The 20,123-nt window shown below is 43.8% G+C and overlaps 1 protein-coding gene across 1 annotated transcript; it reads right to left on the bottom strand.

Annotated features, from left to right (window-relative positions):
* Nucleotides 1-3,432: 3,432 nt before the first annotated feature.
* Nucleotides 3,433-19,803, bottom strand: LOC131185319 (acyl-coenzyme A synthetase ACSM4, mitochondrial-like). The gene is made up of 13 exons (XM_058157758.1): nucleotides 19,618-19,803; nucleotides 17,334-17,544; nucleotides 16,541-16,751; nucleotides 14,973-15,116; nucleotides 14,334-14,490; nucleotides 12,656-12,735; nucleotides 12,203-12,326; nucleotides 10,803-10,883; nucleotides 9,417-9,518; nucleotides 8,725-8,852; nucleotides 7,149-7,248; nucleotides 5,191-5,310; nucleotides 3,433-3,519 (listed from the first exon to the last, which is right to left on the bottom strand). The coding sequence occupies exons 1-13, from the start codon at nucleotides 19,801-19,803 to the stop codon at nucleotides 3,433-3,435; spliced, it is 1,731 nt and encodes a 576-aa protein (XP_058013741.1).
* Nucleotides 19,804-20,123: the final 320 nt, after the last annotated feature.

Here is a 20,123-nt window from a genome sequence, read left to right as displayed (position 1 = left end):
GTATGCGTTAGTCTGAATGACCTAGTATGATTCCCAATCAGTGGATCTCCTTTGTAGTTAAATAGAGACGATCAGTTCATATATCCAAAAAGGAAGTTTGTGGCTCAGGATATAAATATCTTGGTGGTTTCAGAGTATAAGAAAGCGAGTTTTGTTATTTATGCTTCCTTCTAACTATGTCACATTCAGAGTTGATGAACCGGAAGGAATTTTCAGGAGCTGCGGTTTAGGTCTTGGAACATGGTTTGTTAGCTTAGTTTGTTAGTGTGTTAGTACCAGACACCTACTTTTTATCTAACACGGACTAACGGGGTTGTTCTCTGACAGTTTCATCGTTAACGTAATTCCGACTAAGTTTGAATGATGGTTAATGGGAATACCACAAGTGCAAAGTGAAGGTTATCCCAGATGTTTACAAGGTCAGCATTCTCAGAGTGAGATCATTTTCTATTCATGTAGTTGTCTAGTTGGGCTGTATTCCTTCTTGGGGAAAAAATGGACTATCACACCCATTGGGGGGAAATAGATCTTGAACTGGGAGAAATGTTGATATGTTTAGATTTATCTCCTGCCTTTGGTCTAGTACAGGGGTGTCAAACTCAAGGCCCACGGTCCAGATCCGGCCCACGGTACCTCTGCCAGCGGGAAAATGGGAGCTCCATTTTCACTGGCAGAAGGTTGCAGGAGGCCGTCGCAGCTGGAAACGGAGCTCAGGAGCCTATTTTTGCTGGCAGAGTGCTTGGGCCGCCACAGATGCCCCGACATGAGTGACATTGAGCTGGCCGCACCCACAAGAAGCAATGGGTGGAAACTAATCAAGGAGAGAAGCAACTTAGAACTAAGGAGAAATTTCCTGACAGTGAGAACAATGAATCAGTGGAACAACTTGCCTGCAGAAGTTGTGAATGCTCCAATACTGGAAATGTTTAAGAAAATGTTGGATAGCTATTTGTCTGAAATGGTGTAGGGTTTCCTGCCTGGGCAGGGGGTTGGACTAGAAGACCTCCAAGGTCCCTCATATTATGTTATTATGAAATGGAATGACCTTGGCCACACCCACCCTGGCCACACCCAGCCCAGCTCCCTGAGGTCAAACACAACCCTGATGTGGCCCTCAATGAAACTGTTCTGTCTCCTTCTCCACTTCGGAGTAATGAGCTGGCCTACAGCCAGTGGATTCACGGCTCTTATCAGTCCTGGCAGAGAAATCACAGCTGCTTGCCAAAGTTCAAACAAATGACTCGCAGAGTAAGACTTCAGCTCTCTTTGAAACGGTTCAGCTAATCTTTTGCTCCCCGTGGAGTGCAAGCAGTCCCAAAGCTCCTTATATATCCTGTGGGGTGGGGCTCCTGCCCCACCCTTCCCTTTGATGACGCCGCCTCTCTAATCTTCTGAAGCGCGGGTTAGTCCAAGCTTGATTATTATCAGCTGGGTGTGACGGCGTAGCCTGAGGAAGGGAGGAATCAGGGGATGACGGCCTCATTACGTCCTCTGACTGGCCTGGTTCTGGCTCCTGGAGCCAGGCCAAAGGCATCGGTGCTCCCGAGGTAAGCCTTACTGGCCCTTCCCCCTCACTCTCAGAGTCATTTTCGGGCATAGGGCCAGGTTCGGGGGCTGGAGTCACAACAGAAACTGAGTTTGACACCCCTGGTCTAGGACCTCAAGGTAGCTTACACAGAGATCTGTTGTGTATCTTGACAATAACCGGCATCGCGTCTCGGTTGAGAAAGAGGAATTCAGAGAATTTCTAGGAGGTGATTTGAATCTGGTTCTCCCCAGTCAGAAAGTCCAGCATCTTCACCACCCCACCCCATTCCACTTGTCCTCTAGATCAGGGGTCTCCAACCTTGGTCCCTTTAAGACTTGTGGACTTCAACTCCCAGAGTTCAACTCTGGGAGTTGAAGTCCACAAGTATTAAAGGGACCAAGGTTGGAGACCCCTACTCTAGATCAAGGGTCTCCAACTCCTGGTCCCTAGACCGGCACTGGGCTGTGGCATGCCATGCTTTTGAGTCTTATTTAATATTCCCGCCACAGTTCTTTTGTTTATTTGTATTTTTATTTAACTGTTCAAGTGGGAAACGAAGCAAATACTGGGAGAAACTTCCCTGAGGGTGAGGATAAAGTTTAGCTAATTTAGTCTGACCAGTGGTGAGATTAAAAATTTTTCCCTCCCGGTTTTGTGTTTGTGGCTTGGTGGGCGTGTGACCGGGAAAACCAACTTATCACACTTTACACGAAAATAACACAAAAGCTACACAACTGAACTCACACACAATGCAAAAGCAGCTGGACGTCACACAAAATGGCCCCTGCAACAAGCAGGAACCTCACAGAGAGCTCAGGAAAAAACCCTATCACACTTTACACAAAAATAACACAAAAGCTACACAATTGATTCACACGCAATGCAAAAACAGTTGGAGTTCACACACCAAATGGCCCCTGCAACAAGCAGGAACCTCACAGTGAGATAATTTTCTATTCATGTAGTTGTCTGGTTGGGCTGTGTTCCTTCTTGAAAAAAAAATGGACTATCACACCCATTGGGGGGAAATAGATCTTGAACTGGGCGAAATGTTGATATGTTTAGAGTTATCTCCTGCCTTTGGTCTAGTACAGGGGTGTCAAACTCAAGGCCCACGGTCAACCTTGAGCCAATCAGGGTCGAATTCCAGGCTGTGAGCATAATTAGCCTGCAATTCTAAAAGGAAGGAAGGAAGGAAGGAAGGAGGGGAGGGAAGGAAGGAAGGAAGGAAGGAGGGAAGGAAGGAAGGAAGGAAGGAAGGAAGGAAGGAAGGAAGGGCAATAGCACTTAGGCTTATATACTGCTTCACAGGCCTTTACAGCCCTCCCTAAGCAGTTTACAGAGTCAGCCTATTGCCCCCCCAAAATTTGGGTCCCCATTTTACCCACTTCGGAAGGATGGAAGGCTGAGTCAACCTGGAGCCTGGGGAGATTCGAACTGCCAAACTGCTGGCAGCCGGCAGTCAGCAGAAGTAGCCTGCATATGTGGGTTTCACATATTCTTACCACCGGTTCGCCCCACGTGCGCACCCTCGCTTCGCTGCACATGCGCGCACCTTCCATGCATGCGCCCAGCCTCAAAACATGGTTAAATAGGACAGCATTACATCCGGGTGGGTGGGCAACCACCCGCAGTTGCCGCTACCGGTTCGCCCGAACCGATCTGAACCGGCTGAATACCACTCTGGCCTGCAATACTGCATTGTAACCATTGTGCCACCGCGGCTCAACAACATCTTCTTGCTACATGGTTTCATGGAAGACTGCTTTTAATGTACGGCATCTATAGGTTTCAGTAGGAGCATTCAAAGTCAAGCCAAAGAACAGGTCATTTCAAGAGTTAACAGGCTTTTGGATCACATCCATGAAAGGAAACTGTGCAGATAAAGCAAGCTTGCTATAGATTTAAACTCGGCCCCATTCTCGATCTCTTAATTCATTCCGTTGGATCTTCCCCGTTTGGGATTTTGGTAGCTGCTGGACAAATTCCACCTATTAAAAGACAGAAACGTGCAAAACAAGGTCCATGTAGTGCAGATCTTGATGAGACTGTCTTTGCAACCTTGATGACTAATCAGCGATGGATACTCTGGAATCCGCGACGAAAACTCTTTCAATCGGTTGGAACGTCAACGCCAAGATTTCGATTGCTACAAGAAGGCGATCCAGTTTTCCAGCGAGAGGATGCGATGGCCAGCGTTTCCTATCGCCAAGACCTAGACAGTCTCATTTCTTTTTGGAAGCAGCCATCAAAGCGGAAAATATAGCAAGCGACTAGGTTTCCCGAGAAGGAAGCTCTTGTCATTGGATTTTGAAAAGATCACTAGCAGAACAATCGTTTCAGGAGAGGCAACTCTTACATTTTGTTCATTGTCATTCATAAAGTCAATTGTTAACGAATGGACATGTATAATGTCAATATTTCTTGGCATTGTTATTGAGGGAACTAGGTATGTCTAGTTCAACCAAGAAAAGCAGTGGGGTGAAAGGATAGCAGTCTTCCCATATTTGAGGGGCTCTAAAGGAGACATTTATTTTCCAAAGTGCAAGAGGTACGGACAAGAAGACACAGCTGGGAAATCATTACAAAGAAATTCAATCTAGAACTAAGGAGAACTTTCTTGATAGTGAGAACAATTCATCAGTGGACTGACTTACCTCTGGAAGTTGTGAGTGGGCTTCCATCACTGGAGGTTTTCAAGAAGAGATTGGACGGCCATTTGTCCAGAATTTTATAGGGTCTCCTGATCAAGCAGTGAATTGGACTAGAACAGGAGTCTCCAACCTTTCAGACCTCAGGGACCACTAAATTCATAATTTTAAATCCCACGGACCACTAATATGATCTGCCTAATGACTGGGTGGGTGGGTGTGGCTAGGTGGTCATGTGACTGGATGGGTGTGGCCAACTCGCCGGCCTCTACTTACCCCTCCCCTCCCAGCCACTCATTGCCTGCCTGCCCGGGTTCCTTAGGGCCCCAACAGAAAGCAGTTGTTGGAGCTAAGCAGCCACCACGAGAAAGAGTTGGCAAAACAGCTGCTCAGTTCAAATTGAATCTGACTGAGAAGGAGGCTCAACAGAAGCACCTCACTCAGGACTACAAGCATAGGCTTTCTAAACAGAGGGAAGACCTGCGGGAGTGCAAGGCCAGGTACGGGCACCTGACGGCTCAGCGGGCTGGGATAGTCAGCCAGTTCCAGGCCATGATGCAGTCCCACTGGAACAAGGCCCTCCGGCTCTCACCACCAGCGTCCCTTCTCTCCAGCCTTCACCCAAAGCCCCACACCAGGAGGCTGAAGCAGACCCCAAGTTGGAATTTCTGCCCCCCTCTGACCCGAAGGGAGAGACACTCTGCAGCAGCACAAATGTTCATTGCACTTATCCAGTCCAAGGGGCCGTAGTTTAAGGATCCCTGATTTAGTGCAATATTTTAAAAAATGCAAATAATGTTTCTGCGGACCACCAAAATTTTCTCGCGAACTACCAGTGGTCCACGGACCACCAGTTGGTGACCGCTGGACTAGAAGACCTTCAAGGTCCCTTCTAACCCTCTTATTCTACTAGTCTATATTCAATTCTGTGCCATTGGGAGCAATAAGGATGCTCATATCTCCAGGGGGATTCTTTTTCAGCACACTTCCAATATTGGAATAAATACTTGCCTTTCTTGGGTATTTGTACGGAGCAGTCATTTTTTTCACATATTCCTGAAGTTCCACGGTTAATTTCTCCTTGTTGTGTGTCGCGTAGTCCGTAGACAAAACCACAAACACCTTTACTACCTAAAAAGCAAAGATGGGAAATGCCCAAGTACCCCAAAACAATGATTTTTTTAAAAAATGTATCCTATCACTCCTGAAACCTTCTAAAATTCTCGGAAATTAAATTCCAGGGTGCATTTACAGAAGAATATAAAAGAATAACAGATATATGGAATGTAATATCGTATATTCTATTTAGACTATGTTTCTTCCCAAGATGAAAGGTTCATGTTTTCATTTCAGAGGAATCTCACAGAGCTATCCTAAGCACATGATTTAGATCCTAAGCACATGATCTTTACAATTTATATTGTTTTAGCTTCCTAGTCTGATTTATGTTGATTGCTTATTTAGTATCCTATGACTATCACTAGGCTTTGTATCTTATGATTTACGATGAATGTATTTTTATGATGTCTATGATCATGATTTATCACATATAGATTTTATGTACACTGAGAATTTATGCACCGAAATCAAATTCCTTGTGTATCCAATCACACTTGGCCAATAAAGAATTCTATTCTATTCTGTTCTGTTCTGTTCTGTTCTGTTCTGTTCTGTTCTGTTCTATTGTATTCTTTCTATTTTATTCCTCTACTCTACTCTACTCTATTCTTCTACTCTACTCTACTCTACTCTACTCTACTCTACTCTACTCTATACTCTACTCTACTCTACACTCTACTTTATTCTTCTACCCTATTCTATTCCTCTACTCTATTCTATACTCTACTCTACTCTATTCTTCTACTCTATTCTATTTGTCTACTCTACTCTACACTCTACTCTACTCTATTCTATTCTTCTACTCTATTCTATTCCTCTACTCTACTGTACCCTACTCTACACTCCAGTCCACTCCACCCACTCTACTCTACTCTGCTCTGCTCTGCTCTACTCTACTCTATTCTTCTACTCTATTCTATTCCTCTACTCTACTGTACCCTACTCTATACTCCACTCCACCCACTCTACTCTACTCTACTCTACTCTACTCTCTACTCTACCTCTACTCTACTCTACTCTACTCTACTCTATACTCTACTCTACTCTACACCTACTTTATTCTTCTACCCTATTCTATTCCTCTACTCTATTCTATACTCTACTCTACTCTATTCTTCTACTCTATTCTATTTGTCTACTCTACTCTACACTCTACTCTACTCTATTCTATTCTTCTACTCTATTCTATTCCTCTACTCTACTGTACCCTACTCTACACTCCAGTCCACTCCACTCCACTCTACTCTACTCTGCTCTGCTCTGCTCTACTCTACTCTATTCTTCTACTCTATTCTATTCCTCTACTCTACTGTACCCTACTCTATACTCCACTCCACTCTACTCTACTCTACTCTACTCTACTCTACTCTACTCTACTCTACTCTACTCTATTCCGATTTAGAAATTTCCTCAAGTTCAGTTCTGTTTATTTCATACTGATTAAAATAAATGGGAGTCATCCAAATTTGATTTTTTCCTAGCATGAAGGAACAAACTTTCCAATTACAGCAGATCCTGTTCAGTATTACAACCTCCACCAGCTCTGAGAGGCAGAATGGCGCAGTGGTTAAGGGGTTGAACCAGGAGCTCTAAGACAGATCCAACTTCAACCATGAAACCTCATTGAGTGACTTTGGGTCTCTCAGCCTCAGCTGTCACGAAAGCATTTTTTGGGGGGGGGGCATTGAAGGAAGGAATGTTAGCTTTGCCAACTTCAACTTCTGGTGGAAAAGCAGAATATAAATCTAATGAAAACAAATGAACAAATACATTTTAAAAAGTTTGGATTCAAATCTGACTTAAATGTTAGTGGGTAGAGATTATCGCTGGAGCGGGTGGGGTCTTCTTACCTCTCCTCTGATTGGATCTGGACTGTTAACGGCTGCAACTTCAGCTACTGCGGGATGTTTCAAGAGCACACTTTCCACTTCAAATGGTCCAATACGATACCTAGGAAAAAGGGACCGAAAGCGGTCAATACGGGGGAAATGTACACATTTATAAACGAGAGGGAAATGGTCCTAAAATCTATTGTGGATGGGCACATTTGGAACATAAAGTATGCAGTGACTCTTCAATCCATACACAATACTGTGTCTAGGTCAACCCAGTAAAATTAGAAGCCGGTAGAATTACTGGTAGTTCTAGATTGCTATTGTAACAGCAATAGCACTTGGACTTCACAGTTTCACAGGGCTTTTATCGCCCTCTCTAAATGGTTTACAGAATCAGCCTATTTGCCCCTGACATACTGGTCCTCATTTTACCCATCTCGGAAAGATGGAAGGCTGAGTCAACCTCGAGCCTGTCAGGATCGAACTCCTGCTTGTGGGTAGAGTCAGTCTGCAATACTGCATTCTAACCACTGTGCACCATGGATGGATGGATGGATGGAAAGAAGGAAAGAAGGAAGGAAGGAAGGAAGGAAAGAAGGAAGGAAGGAAGGAAGGAAGGAAGGAAGGAAGGAAGGAAGGAAGGAAGGAAGGAAGGGCAATAACACTTAGATTTATATACCACTCCATAGTTAATGCTTTACAGTAGTAGTCATTTTGGTGCTGTTGTCCCCCCACTTTACAGCCTTCTCTAAGTGGTTTACAGAGTCAGCCTTTTGCTCCCAACATTCTGGGTCCTCATTTTACCCACCTCGGAAGGATGGAAGGCTGAATCAACCTTGAGCTGGTGAGAATCAAACTGCCAAATTGCAGGCAGCCGGCAGTCAGCAGACGTAGCCTGCAGTACTGCACTCTAACTACTGCGCCACCACGGCTATAATCACAATTGAGCCGAAAATTTCCAGTGAGGCAGTTGTTAAGTGATCTCAGTGGAAAAGTCAGGGTTCCGACAGATGCCCTAATTAAATCATGACCCCTGAGCCACGCTTCAAAAGAAATCCAATTATTTATTAGGAGCTTCATGTCGACATATTCCCAAGTGAAGTCAGCTCTGACCCTACGTAATTTACACCCCAATCATGACCCTGCTTCCCCCCTCCCCCCAGGGTGTGTCATCAATCACATTCGCCAACAGAGCAGGTTGTAGAGACCGCTCCCCTCAGGCCGCTGTGGGTAACCCTGGGAGACAGCCTTGCGAGAGGTAAGTCTGAAATGTGCATCTGTCTTTGGCTGCTGTGCCGTTTCGTCGGTTTCCCATCCCCCCCTTGCTTATGGCAACTTGACAGCAGCCTGGGGATGCTTTGAGAATTGACAGGAAATACCATGAGAATGTATAGATGGAAGGAAAATCCTGGTCGACCTCATTGGTTGATCTTGGTACTGAAGAGAACCCAGGTTCAGCTGCATTTTTTTAAACAGAGCTTTGATTTGTAAGTGGCATTGTGATATTTGCTCAATGTTTGCAAAATTGGAAGATTCCCTCTTAACTCGGGAGCGCAAAGCTACGGAAACAACCTACAGAAAGGAAACTGACCCAGATGATTTGATGATATCGTCAGCTCGTCCGATAAACCTAAAATACCCATCTTCATCCATCACTCCTCTGTCTCCAGTGAGGAAAAAGTCCCCGCGTGCTGTGGCGGCTGTTTTTTCAGGTGCATTCTGAGGAGAATATTTCAGAAGGATACAATTAGCCATATAACTACCACTTGGAAGTCCATAGGGAGCCTTTCATTGGCCACTGTGATAGGTCAGTAAAGATGTAAAGATCTCCCCTACAAAGAAAAGGACACAATCTAATTTACTCTCTAGTCTAGACCAAGAGTGTCCCATCTTGGCAACTTTAAGCCTTGTGGACTTCAATTCCCAGAATTCCTCAGTCAGTTCTTGCTTCTTTAGATCAGGGGTATCCATCTACCTGTGGCGACTTGTGGACTTCAACTCCCAGAATTCCCCAGCCAGCATGGCTGGCTGTGGAATTCTGGGAGTTGAAGTCCATAGGTCTTAAAGTTGCCAAGATTGGACGGCCATGCTTTAGACACATCTTGGGACTTTTTTCCCCCTTTTTTCTTTTTTTGCAGGGAGAAATTAAGAACTCTAAAAACGTTGAGCAAAATTAAGGAAGATTGTGACACATTCTCCAATTTCTTCTATTAAACAAAGGATCTTCCCGAGCCTTAAGACAATTACTGGGGTTTTCCCAAGGCTGCAAGAGAGTTTACTTACAATGTATTGAGTGAACAAACCAAGGGGTCTTTCAGGCTTTATTCTGATCGCTATTTCACCTTCTTTTCCAGGAGGTAAAATATTGGCTTCTTGGTCTACAATCTAGAAAAGAAATAAGCCACTCAACTACTGGCCTTTATCCGGATATATGGGTAATCTGCAAATTAAAACCACCAATTAAATGATTCTTTGAAACTACAACCCCACTGAAAGATAGTGACCTATGACTGTTGCACAATTCCCGTGGTCACCTGATCAAAATTCAGAGGCTTGGCAACTGGTCTATACCAGGGGTCTGCAAACTTGGCTCTTTTAAGACTTGTGGACTCCAACTCTCAGAGCAAAGCTGGCTGAGGAACTCTGGGAGTTGAAGTCCACAAGTCTTAAAAGAGCCAAGTTTGCAGACCTTTATAGCGTGCTTCCCCGAAAATAAGACATCCCCTGATAATAAGCCCAATCGGGCGTTTGAGCGCAACCTCAAGTAGAGGACTACCGTATTTCCCTGAAAATAAGCCCTCCCTGAAAATAAGCCCTCCCCAAAAATATTTAAGCGCATGAGTGGCCAATCCCCGCCATTTCCTCTGGTTAGGGTTAGGGAGACAGAGCGGGAAATCAGGTAAGATGGCAAGAGGAGCCCCATCTTTTTCCACGCGCCCCAAAATAGTAAGACCTCCCTGAAAATAAGGCCAAGCGCTTATATTTTTTGAACCCTGAAATAAGCGCTTATAAGGGTCTTATTTTCGGGAAAAACATGGGTATTTATGATGGTTGCAGTCTCCCGGGGTCATGTGATCCCCTTTTGTGACCTTCTGACGACCAAAGTCAACAAGGAAACCAGGCTCGCTTAACAACCGGGTCACTAACTTAAAACAACTGCAGTGATTCACTTAACAACCATGGCAAGAAAGGTTGTGAAATGGGCTAAAACTCCTTTAACAACTGTCTTGTTTAGCAACCAAATTTGGGGCTCAATTGTGCTCATAAGTCAAGGACGACCTGCAATCTATGTTGATAGCTTGAAGCAGGGGTGAAATGCTCCCGGATCGGACCGGATCGCGCAATCTGGTAGCGATCGTGGCCGGTAGTTCGGCGATCCGGTAGCGATGGTGGAGTGAAGCTCCGCCTACCCGCCCTGGTGTCATTACTTCCTGATTTTAACCAAGAAGTAATGTGTTTTTTACCTTCTGCGCATGCGCAGAAGGTTTTGCGCATGAGCAAAAGAAGGTCTGTGCATGCCTGTGACACATGCACACACGCGAGTAAAGAAAGCAATCACACGCGGTGCGTGCACTTCCGGACCGGTAAGGAAGGTAAGTAGATTTCACCCCTGGCCTGAATTTGTTTTATCTGAAAATCAATATGAAGAAGAAGATTAAAAATACCAACCTGGACATCGTAAGGAAAAAGGGCTTTTCCCATGGTGCCCGGCTTAATTTTCATTTCTTTGGAAACTGAACAGATTGAGCCCTATATAAAAGAAAATTAGTTTATAAGAAATACACATGCACATACACACAAACACACCCAGCCTCCTCATTTCTTCCCCATGGTTTGAGAAACACATACAATTTGGCCCACACATATTCACACAGAAATCTGTTTCAATAGATTTACCCATGAAAAAGTATGCAGAGGACTGTCATTTCATCCTATCATGCTGATTCCTGTCAGTTATTTTGTGACAACGGTAAATCATTTTAAATCAATTGGAACTGGATCAGGGGTGGGTCCCACTTATCGTCGCTATCGGTTCACTCTCGTGAACGGGCACACGCTTTCCACGCGCACATCGCTTCTGCACATCCACAGAACCTTCTGCGTGTGCGCAGACTGTCTGTGATGACATCCGGGCGGAGCTTCCAGCTGCCACCGCTACAGGTTCGCGCGAACCGGGACGAACCAGTAGGAACTCACCACTGGATTAGGACTGGATTCCTAATCACCTTGTCTATTTTTTCACCCTCAGTAGTGTCTATAAGTTTAGTGCCCCAAAACATAAAATATTTGCTCAGTAGGAAACATTTGAAATATTCGAAACCAAAAGCTACCGAACTACTACGGATATGTCAATAATATATATTTTTTCTTTACTCTTCTTCTAAAGGTAAAACAATATTCCATCCTCTAGAGGGGTGTTTCTCAAACTCAGCAATGTTAAAATCGATGGACTTCAATTCCCAGAATTCCCCAGCCATCGATGCTGGCTGGGGAATTCTGGGAATGGAAGTCCACACACACCTTAAAATTGTTAGGTTGAGGAACACTGCTCTAATTTTTTTTAAAAAAAAGTTTTTTTATTTTATAGACAAACATACATTTAAAACATCAGCAATTGCTTCCGTGTGGCGTCTCGGTGTTTTCCTCCTGGCTCCATCATTTTATTGTTTCTTCTTTCTTCACTTCAATTTAAACTATTACCATTTTTCTACAAATTCATTACTGTCATTTTTTTACATAATTATCCATTGCTTATCTGTATCTTTCTTCTAACCAATGGTAAAATTTATCCCATATCTTAAAATATTCTGAATCCTTTCTTTCTTTAATCATCAAAGTTAATCTGTTCATTTCTGCACAATCTAAAAATTTTCTAATAATTTCTCCTTTCAGAGGTATTTTCTCTGCTTTCCAATTTTGCACAAAAACAATTCTTGCTGCTGTAATTTTTAATCTGTTTGCCATTATTGAAGAAGAGGAACACTGCTCTAGAGGTGTCTGGGAGTTTTACAATGTTTTAAAATAATTGTCACTATAAATTAAATATAGATAGAAATATATAAACTCACGGCTTCTGTCTGTCCATATAGTTCATAAATGTCCAGTCCTGTTTTGTTCTTCCATTGTTCCATCACCTCAAGATTTATCGGTTCTCCTCCACTTATACAGTATTGAAGACTCTTGAACTTGTAACTTAATGAGAGAGTACACAAGATTATTAGGAAGGTGGACATTAATATTTTGGGGCAGGTTATAAAAAAAGCACCAAAAGTATTCTGCTAGAAGTATTATTGAGAATAAGATTCATTTTAAGAACTGTTAACTGTAAAAGAGTAAGCAAAACTAGGTGGGGTGGGGTTAAGTGTGTTATCAGCTTAGAAACATTGCGTTCTCAAAAATGAATCAAGGTTATTCCATTGACCCTCAGGAGCAGATTGGAATGATAAGCTTCAACATGGGTTCTGAAAGGAGGCACATCCGTACAAAAATACAGTTTTTTAAAAAGTTGCTTCCCACTATACCTGGTGAAATCTTCCCTCAAGAACATGCGAAAGAAGGTAGGAAGACTCAGGAAAGCGGTGATTGGAAATTGGGAGAGAGTCTAAAAAGAATATATGTGTACAATAAGAAACCAAGGAAAGTTTGTGCACAAATGACAAACTAAACTAATCCAAGGGTTTAATTCAATTCAACATTAGGCTAATTGAGTTGAGTTCTAGCACACATGAGCTGATGCAAAGAAATGATAAGACACAAAGGTGAAGTTCAAGATACTTCACCTACTCATACTGGAAGATGTATCTGCGTATCTTTTAGGCTGGAGCCAGAGGTGGGTTTCAGCAGGTTCTGATCAGTTCTGCAGAACCAGTAGCAGAAATTTTGAGTAGTTCAGAGAACCGGTAGTAAAAATTCTGACTGGCCCCGCCCTCATTTATTCTCTGCTTCCCAAGTCCCAGCTGATCGGGAAAAAATGGGGACTGTGCAGTAACCTTCCCCTGGGGTGGGGTGGGAATGGAGATTTTACAGTATCCTTCCCCTGTCACACCCACCAAGCCACACCCACCAAGCCCTACCATGCCCACCAAGCCACACCCACAGAACCGGTAGTAAAAATTCTGACTGGCCCCGCCCCCATCTATTCTCTGCCTCCCAAGTCCCAGCTGATCAGGAGGAAATGAGGATTGTGCAGTAACCTTCCCCTGGAGTGGGGAGGGAATGGAGATTTTATAGTATCCTTCCCCTGCCATGCCCACCAAGCCACACCCACAGAACCAGTAGTAAAAATTTTTTGAAACCCACCTCTGGCTGGAGCATAAAGGAAGACACTCATGAGTATAGCTTGACTTCTGGGACATGCAGTTTTCATGGTTTTGCTATTGTTTTACAATATAAAATGTAATTTTATAAATTTATACTTTTATACTCTTATCAACTTTATAAATGTATACTTTTTATAAAGTTTATGGATTTATGCTTTTATAATCTTTTTATAATTCTAATTTTAAATTTCAGTTCTACCATTTTTCATTCTCATATACTGTTTTATATTTTGATACTGTACTGTACACCACCCAGAGTTCCTCTTTGAGGAAGATAGGTAGTCCAGAATTGCGAAATATCAATAAATATATCATTAGGCGTAGGGTATCAAGCAACTCATCAAGAATGGAGCTAGGTTAGATCTCGATAAATAATCTTCAAATATTGGTTGTGAGTTCTCTAGGATTGTTCGATGAGATAGGTGGCTGTATAGGTTCTTCCAATGAATAAAGAAGCACGAGAAACTCTGTTCAAGAAATGTCATTTTACTGTCAACTCGCAAAGCATTCCTGGCCTCCTCTCAAGTTGCCATAGGCAAGGGGGATGGGAAAACGGCGAAGCAGCACGGCAGCCAAAAACAAAAGCACATTCCAGACATATCTCTCTCAAGGTTGTCTCCCAGGGTTACCCACAGCGGCCAGAGGGGAGTGATCCCTACAACCTGCGAAATTGCTCCATTGGTGAATGTGACTGATGACACACCCTGGGGGGAGGGTGGGGGAAACAGGTCAAGATTGGGTCATAAATTATGCGGGGTCAGAGTTGGCTTCACTTGGAACATGAAGACCTGAAGCTCCTAATAAATAACTGGATTTCTTTCGAAGCTTGGCTTGAGGCGCATGATTTAATTAGGGCATCCATTGGAACCCTAAAACTTACCCTTAGAATGGTCGTTTTCTCTAACATTGGTAAGTTATGGATGAAGATGCAGGATCCCAAAACCCACGGATCAAAAAATGAACCCAGGGCAGCCACCACCCAGCTCGTATCTGCTGTGCTCCATACAAGGTCTGAAGGGGTTGTGTGCAACCAGGTCCTGATAAAACAAAGGAAATCATATTACAAGGAGCAATTTGATGATCCACAAAGCCACCTTTGTGCTTGGGCATGACCTGAGTATAACTCATAAAATCATCTGCTACAATGTCCTTCCTGTCGAAGACTACTTCAGCTTCAATCACAACAATACACGAGCACACAATAGATTGGAGCGAACCGCTCCAATCTCGATTGCAGAAACTATGACTTCAGTAACAGAGTTTTTAATGCCTGGAATGCACTACCTGACTCCGTGGTCTCTTCCCAAAATCCCCAAAGCTTTAACCAAAGACTATCTACTATTGACCTCACCCCATTCCTAAGAGGTCTGTATGGGGCGTGCATAAGAGCACCACCATACTCAAAATTTCCGCTACCGGTTCTCCAGAACTGGTCAGAACCTGCTGCAACCCACCTCTGCTAACAATGAATTCACTATTATAAATTTTCACTGGGATTTTGAGGGAGCTTCTTTCATACCTTTGGCTAATGAGGGTTCTGAATCCCAGACTCCCTTGAGTGTGTTCAACCATCTTGGGAGCCCCTGTGGTTCCGCTGGTGAAATAAACCAACATGGGATCGTGCATCTTGGTTTTTGCACAAGTATGGTCGGCGGGCGCCTCTCTGTGGAATAAATATCCCAGCAAATGTGAAAAAACATTAGAAAGGCAGATTATTGATGCAGTCACATTCAGTCACATTGGCGAATAGATAATTTCTGTTTGGCGAATAAATGAATGAATGAATGAATGAATGAGGAATTCAAGGTGTGCTGGAGGGGACAAAGCGACTTTCTTGGGCTCAGTCTGGTCATCTCGTAAAATTATTTTACTTCTGTTTCGTTTGTACTCTTTTCATGCCTTCCTTCTTATTCTTGCAAGCCACCCTGTATGATAATAATACTGCTGGTTATCACAATATTTATTCATCCATCCCTCTGTTATTATTCTGGCTGGATGAAACTCTTTGTCTTTAAACGCATTAATACTTTGAACTAAAGTTTGCTGATCCTTATTTAACAGTTGCTGTGCACTAAATTTTGCGCTGCCTTGTCGGAAAACAGGGCTTCCAATTTTGAATTCTTCCTCCCAGTGGTGAAATCCAAAATATTTTTTTTACTACTGGTTCTGTGGGTGTGGCTTGGGAGGCATAGTGTGGGTTGGTGGGCATGGCAGGGGAAGGATACTGCAAAATCTCCATTCCCTCCCCACTCCTGGGGGAAGGATATTGCAAAATCCCCATTCCCTCCCCACTCCAGAGGAAGGATACTGCAAAATCCCCATTCCCTCCCCACAACTGGGGGAAGGATATTGCAAAATCCCCATTCCCTCCCCACTTGATGGATCTCAAAATCGGCATCTTGAATCAAACTTGGGGGGGGGGCGGGGGAAATTAGACAGTCAGGCTAAAACCAAACTGCTTCTTTCAGGTTCCACCAAGGAAAGATCACCGCGTGAGGAAGTATATAGCTGTTGTGTCTGCGCCCCCCAAGCTGGGCCTCCTGCCAGAAAGTGACTTGGAAAGTGAGGGGGAAGGGCCGTCAGGACTTACCTCGGGAGCACCGGCTTCCCTGGCTCAGCTCCAGGAGCCAGAGGCAGGCCAGGTGGAAGAGATAACGAGGCCTCCATCCCCTGACTCTTCCCCCCCAGGCCACGCCTCCAGACTCAGCTGATGGCAATCAGGCCTGGCTGGACCCTAGGTTTCGTAGGTAGGAGAGGCGGGAACAACAGAAGCAGGGGTGGGGCAGGCCTAAGAAGTGCTGATTCATGGAGCCACACTCCACAGGATATAAAGGCAGCAAGAGCTGCTGTGCCTCTTCGTAGCAGGCAAATTAACTGCTTAACTAAGAGCTGACATTTGTTCCTGGGTGACTCATCGGCGTCGAGAGAGATAACAGAGACACTTGGCAGACGGTCGCTATTTTGCTGCCAGAGCTGATAGTGCCGGCTAATTAAGCCATCGCTCAGACGGAGGCGAAGGGGGACAGAACAATAGCTCATAAATTCACAAGTGTGCAGTCTGAGAAATACACTCCCCAAGTGGCTCACCTGAGCAGTTCATCGAAGTCCAGCCATCCTTCTCGCTTGCCTTCGGAAGATACCAGCAGCTTGGTTTTCAGAGAGGTGACCCGCGGGGCAATGGAGTCCACAGTAGATGCAAAGGCCTCTGTAGTGATAAGACATTTGGCTTCCGAAGCTTGGAGTCGGTACTCGAGGTCCTTAGCGGTTAGTTGCAATGTTGCGGGGATGGCTACAATTCCTGCAAGGTTGATAAGACAGGGAGTCTGAACGACTGACGGTCAAAGCAAATTCATCATCAATTCCATTTAATGACTCCATAATCCCTTCCGGAGTGGCGTCTGGGCAATTGACTGTTCACTGGCCGGATGCCCTTCTGTTGCCAATGCGGAGTAATATTCAGCAGATATATTCTCATCGTGCCCAGAGAGAGAAATATCTGCCTCTACCTAAGATTGAACTCACAGCCTCCTGACTGTGAGGCAAGAGCTCCACCTCTAGGCCACTGCACCACTCTTGGTCAAAGCCAAAAATTGGCGATAGATCATTTCTGTTTGGCGAATGAATGAATGAATGAATGAATGAATGAATGAATGAATGAATGAATGAATGAGTCAAAGGGAATTCAAGGTGTGCTGGAGGGGATGAAGGGACTTTTTTGGGCTCAGTCTGGTCATCTCCTAAAACGACTTTACTTCTGTTTTGTTTTCACTCTTTTCATGCCATCCTTTTTACTCTTGCAAGCCACCTAGGATAGGCAAGACAGGCAGCAAATGAATTTAACAAATAAAAGAAATAAAAATGACATTTTTAAAAAATTGACCTGTCCTAATGCAAGCCATAATCACCAGCCACCATTCCGGGTTCCGGGAGAGAATGACCAGGATTCTGTCGCCTTTGCGTAGTCCACATCGGTCGGTGAGGATGTTGGCTACTTTCCTGGAGTGGAGCCCCATCTCTTCAAAGCTCCATCTGACCTCACCTCCTCTTCCATTGATCCACCACAGGGCTGGGTTGGACGATCTTTTTCCATCCTACAACATGGATCCCGACGAAAGAGAGAGAGAGAGAAATATCTACCATATTTTTCAGCATATAAGACGCAACTCCCCCGCCCCAAAAAAAGAGGGTGAAAATCTGGGTGCATCTTATACTCTGAATGTAGCCCAGCCCAGCTTCTCAAACGGTGGTTTCAGAGGCTGAAAAAAGCATTAGAAACAAAGCTTCAGAAAAGAAGCCTCCAAACAGAGCTTCAGAAAAAAAAGGCTCCAAACAGAGCTTCAGAAAAGAAGCCCCCAAACAGAGCTTCAGAAAAAAAAAGGCTCCAAACAGAGCTTCAGAAAAAAAGCCCCCAAACAGAGCTTCAGAAAAAAAGCCTCCAAACAGAGCTTCAGAAAAGAAGCCCCCAAGCAGAGCTTCAGAAAAGAAGCCTCCAAACAGAGCTTCAGAAAAAAAAGGCTCCAAACAGAGCTTCAGAAAAGAAGCCCCCAAACAGAGCTTCAGAAAAAAAGCCTCCAAACAGAGCTTCAGAAAAAAAGCCTCCAAACAGAGCTTCAGAAAAGAAGCCTCCAAACAGAGCTTCAGAAAAGAAGCCCCAAACAGAGCTTCAAAGGCTTTTTTTTTTTGGAGGCTTTCAGAGGCAGAATGTTTTTTTCCCCGAAACTGAGTTTCAGAGGCAGAAAAAAAAAAAGCAAAAAAAAAAAAGCAAGGCACAGAGCTCACAACCAAGGAATCTGTTGCTAAAATTCACCTCTCGGAACAGCTGATTGGGGGTATTCCGGAAAGCCAATCCACCTGTCAATCAGCTTTTTTCTTATTTTCTTCTATCTATTATTTGCTCGTGTATTGTTTGTGATTGAAGCTGAAGTAGTCATTGACTGGTAGGACATTGTGGTAGATAATTTTATGTACTATGGTTAGGTCAGATTGAAGTCTGCGTAGTTCTAAGTTGTCTAAGCCCAAAATTTGGAGTCTGGTGGCATAAGGTATTTTATTGCGGGTAGGGGAATGGAGGACCCTTCTCGTAAAATATCTTTGGACTCTCTCGATTGTATTTATGTCCAATATGCATAAATACATATTTATTTATTAATTTAGCCGGTGAGATTTGAACGGCCGAACTGCAGCTAGCAGTCAGCTGAAGTAGCTTGCAATGCTGCACTCTAATTATACATCTTACCACTAAGAGCACTAAGGACTCCACGGTCATCCTCTTCCTCTTCCTCCTCCTCTCTCCCTCCCTCCCCTGAAAATGCCACTCACTTCTAGCACTGATAATGTTACCTAGTTTGGGACATGAGACGTCTTCAAGAAAACAAGCAAGCTCAGAGAGCACCACTCATTTTAACCCTGAGCTTTATTGCTTACTCAGAGTCGCACGGTCCTGCAACTACACGTGTAAATACAAGTAAAATGACTTAACGGTCCTCACCTTTAACGAGAATCACATTGTCTCCATGTTCCTGTGATCAAAGTTCGGGTGTTTGGTTGCCAAGCGCCCTCGTTTTGTTCAGAGGACCATGGGGATGCTATGACGGTCCTTAAGTGCGAAGGCCATTTGGAAGTCATTTTATTCAGTCAGTTCCATCAGTTGCTAAAAGGAATGGTTTAGGGCAGGGGTGAAATGAACCGGTAGCAAAAATCCTTGCCTTCCCCATGCTCAGCTGAGCCGTGCGATCATCAGAGGGTTTTTTTTTAACTTTTAAAAGCATTTTTTCTTCAGCAGAAAAAATACTTTTAAAAGTAAAAAAAAAGCCTCTGATGATCGCGCGGCTCAGCTGGGATCATCAGAACCTTTTAAAAGCATTTTTTTCTACAACCTCTTCGGCCAAAGAGGTTGTAAAAAAAAGCTTTTAAAAGGTTCTGGCAATCAGGCAACTCAGCTGGGATCGTCAGAACCCTTTAAAAGCATCTTTTCTACAACCTCTTCAGCCGAAGAGGTTATTTAAAAAATGCTTTTAAAAGTTAAAAAAAAAGCCTCTGATGATCGTGCGGCTCAGCTGGGATCGTCAGAACCCTTTAAAAGCATCTTTTCTACAACCTCTTCAGCTGAAGAGCTTATAAAAAAATGCTTTTAAAAGTAAAAAAAAAGTGAGGGGGGATTTTACCTTTTCTATTTGAGTCCATTTATCCAGCACATCACTGGCAAAGTTGAAATACTCTGGCAGTTGATTCTGTCCCTGGCTTACAGCTTCATACTGTGCAGATATAGGAGAACTGAGATATCTGGAGTATCTTGGAACTAATCTAGGGATCTTTTTCCATATCGTGTAGAAAGAAAGTGAAGTTTTCATGGCTGGGGAAAAAAGAAATGCAGTGGTGTTAGCCAGTATTAGCCCCCAGAGACTCAATTTACAAGACAGAAGGAGATTAAAAAGGACAAGATCACAGTATCAAAATCAGCGGGGAAATTGAAGTCCTTCAAAGTATTCCTTGTTGCAAGTTTTTATAATCGCCCTTTCAAATAAACACGTTCGCTGTTGAAAGAGTTGATGGGTCAAGAGAATGAAGGGACATTTTTATCGCATTTGGTGCACGTAAAAAAAAAGAAAAGAAAATACAGACACAAATATGTATATTAATTCAGAAGATTTTGGAATTTTTTTTTTAATTC

This window comes from Ahaetulla prasina, chromosome 14 (assembly GCF_028640845.1).
Source record: "Ahaetulla prasina isolate Xishuangbanna chromosome 14, ASM2864084v1, whole genome shotgun sequence".
NCBI classification, from domain to species: domain Eukaryota; kingdom Metazoa; phylum Chordata; class Lepidosauria; order Squamata; family Colubridae; genus Ahaetulla; species Ahaetulla prasina.
The sequence above is the reverse complement of the archived record's forward strand: the minus strand, read 5'-3'. Positions and strand labels throughout refer to the sequence as shown.

Bases quoted from the DNA above. Each gene is read 5' to 3' on its own strand.
- LOC131185319 (XM_058157758.1), bottom strand. From the start codon at position 19,803: ATGAAAACTTCACTTTCTTTCTACACGATATGGAAAAAGATCCCTAGA. The intron at 14,491-14,972 runs GTATGAAAGAAG...TTGTTTTATCAG, and splicing joins AGAACCCTCATTAGCCAAAG to GACCTGGTTGCACACAACCC. The intron at 12,327-12,655 runs GTATAGTGGGAA...TCTCTCATTAAG, and splicing joins TTGAGGGAAGATTTCACCAG to TTACAAGTTCAAGAGTCTTC.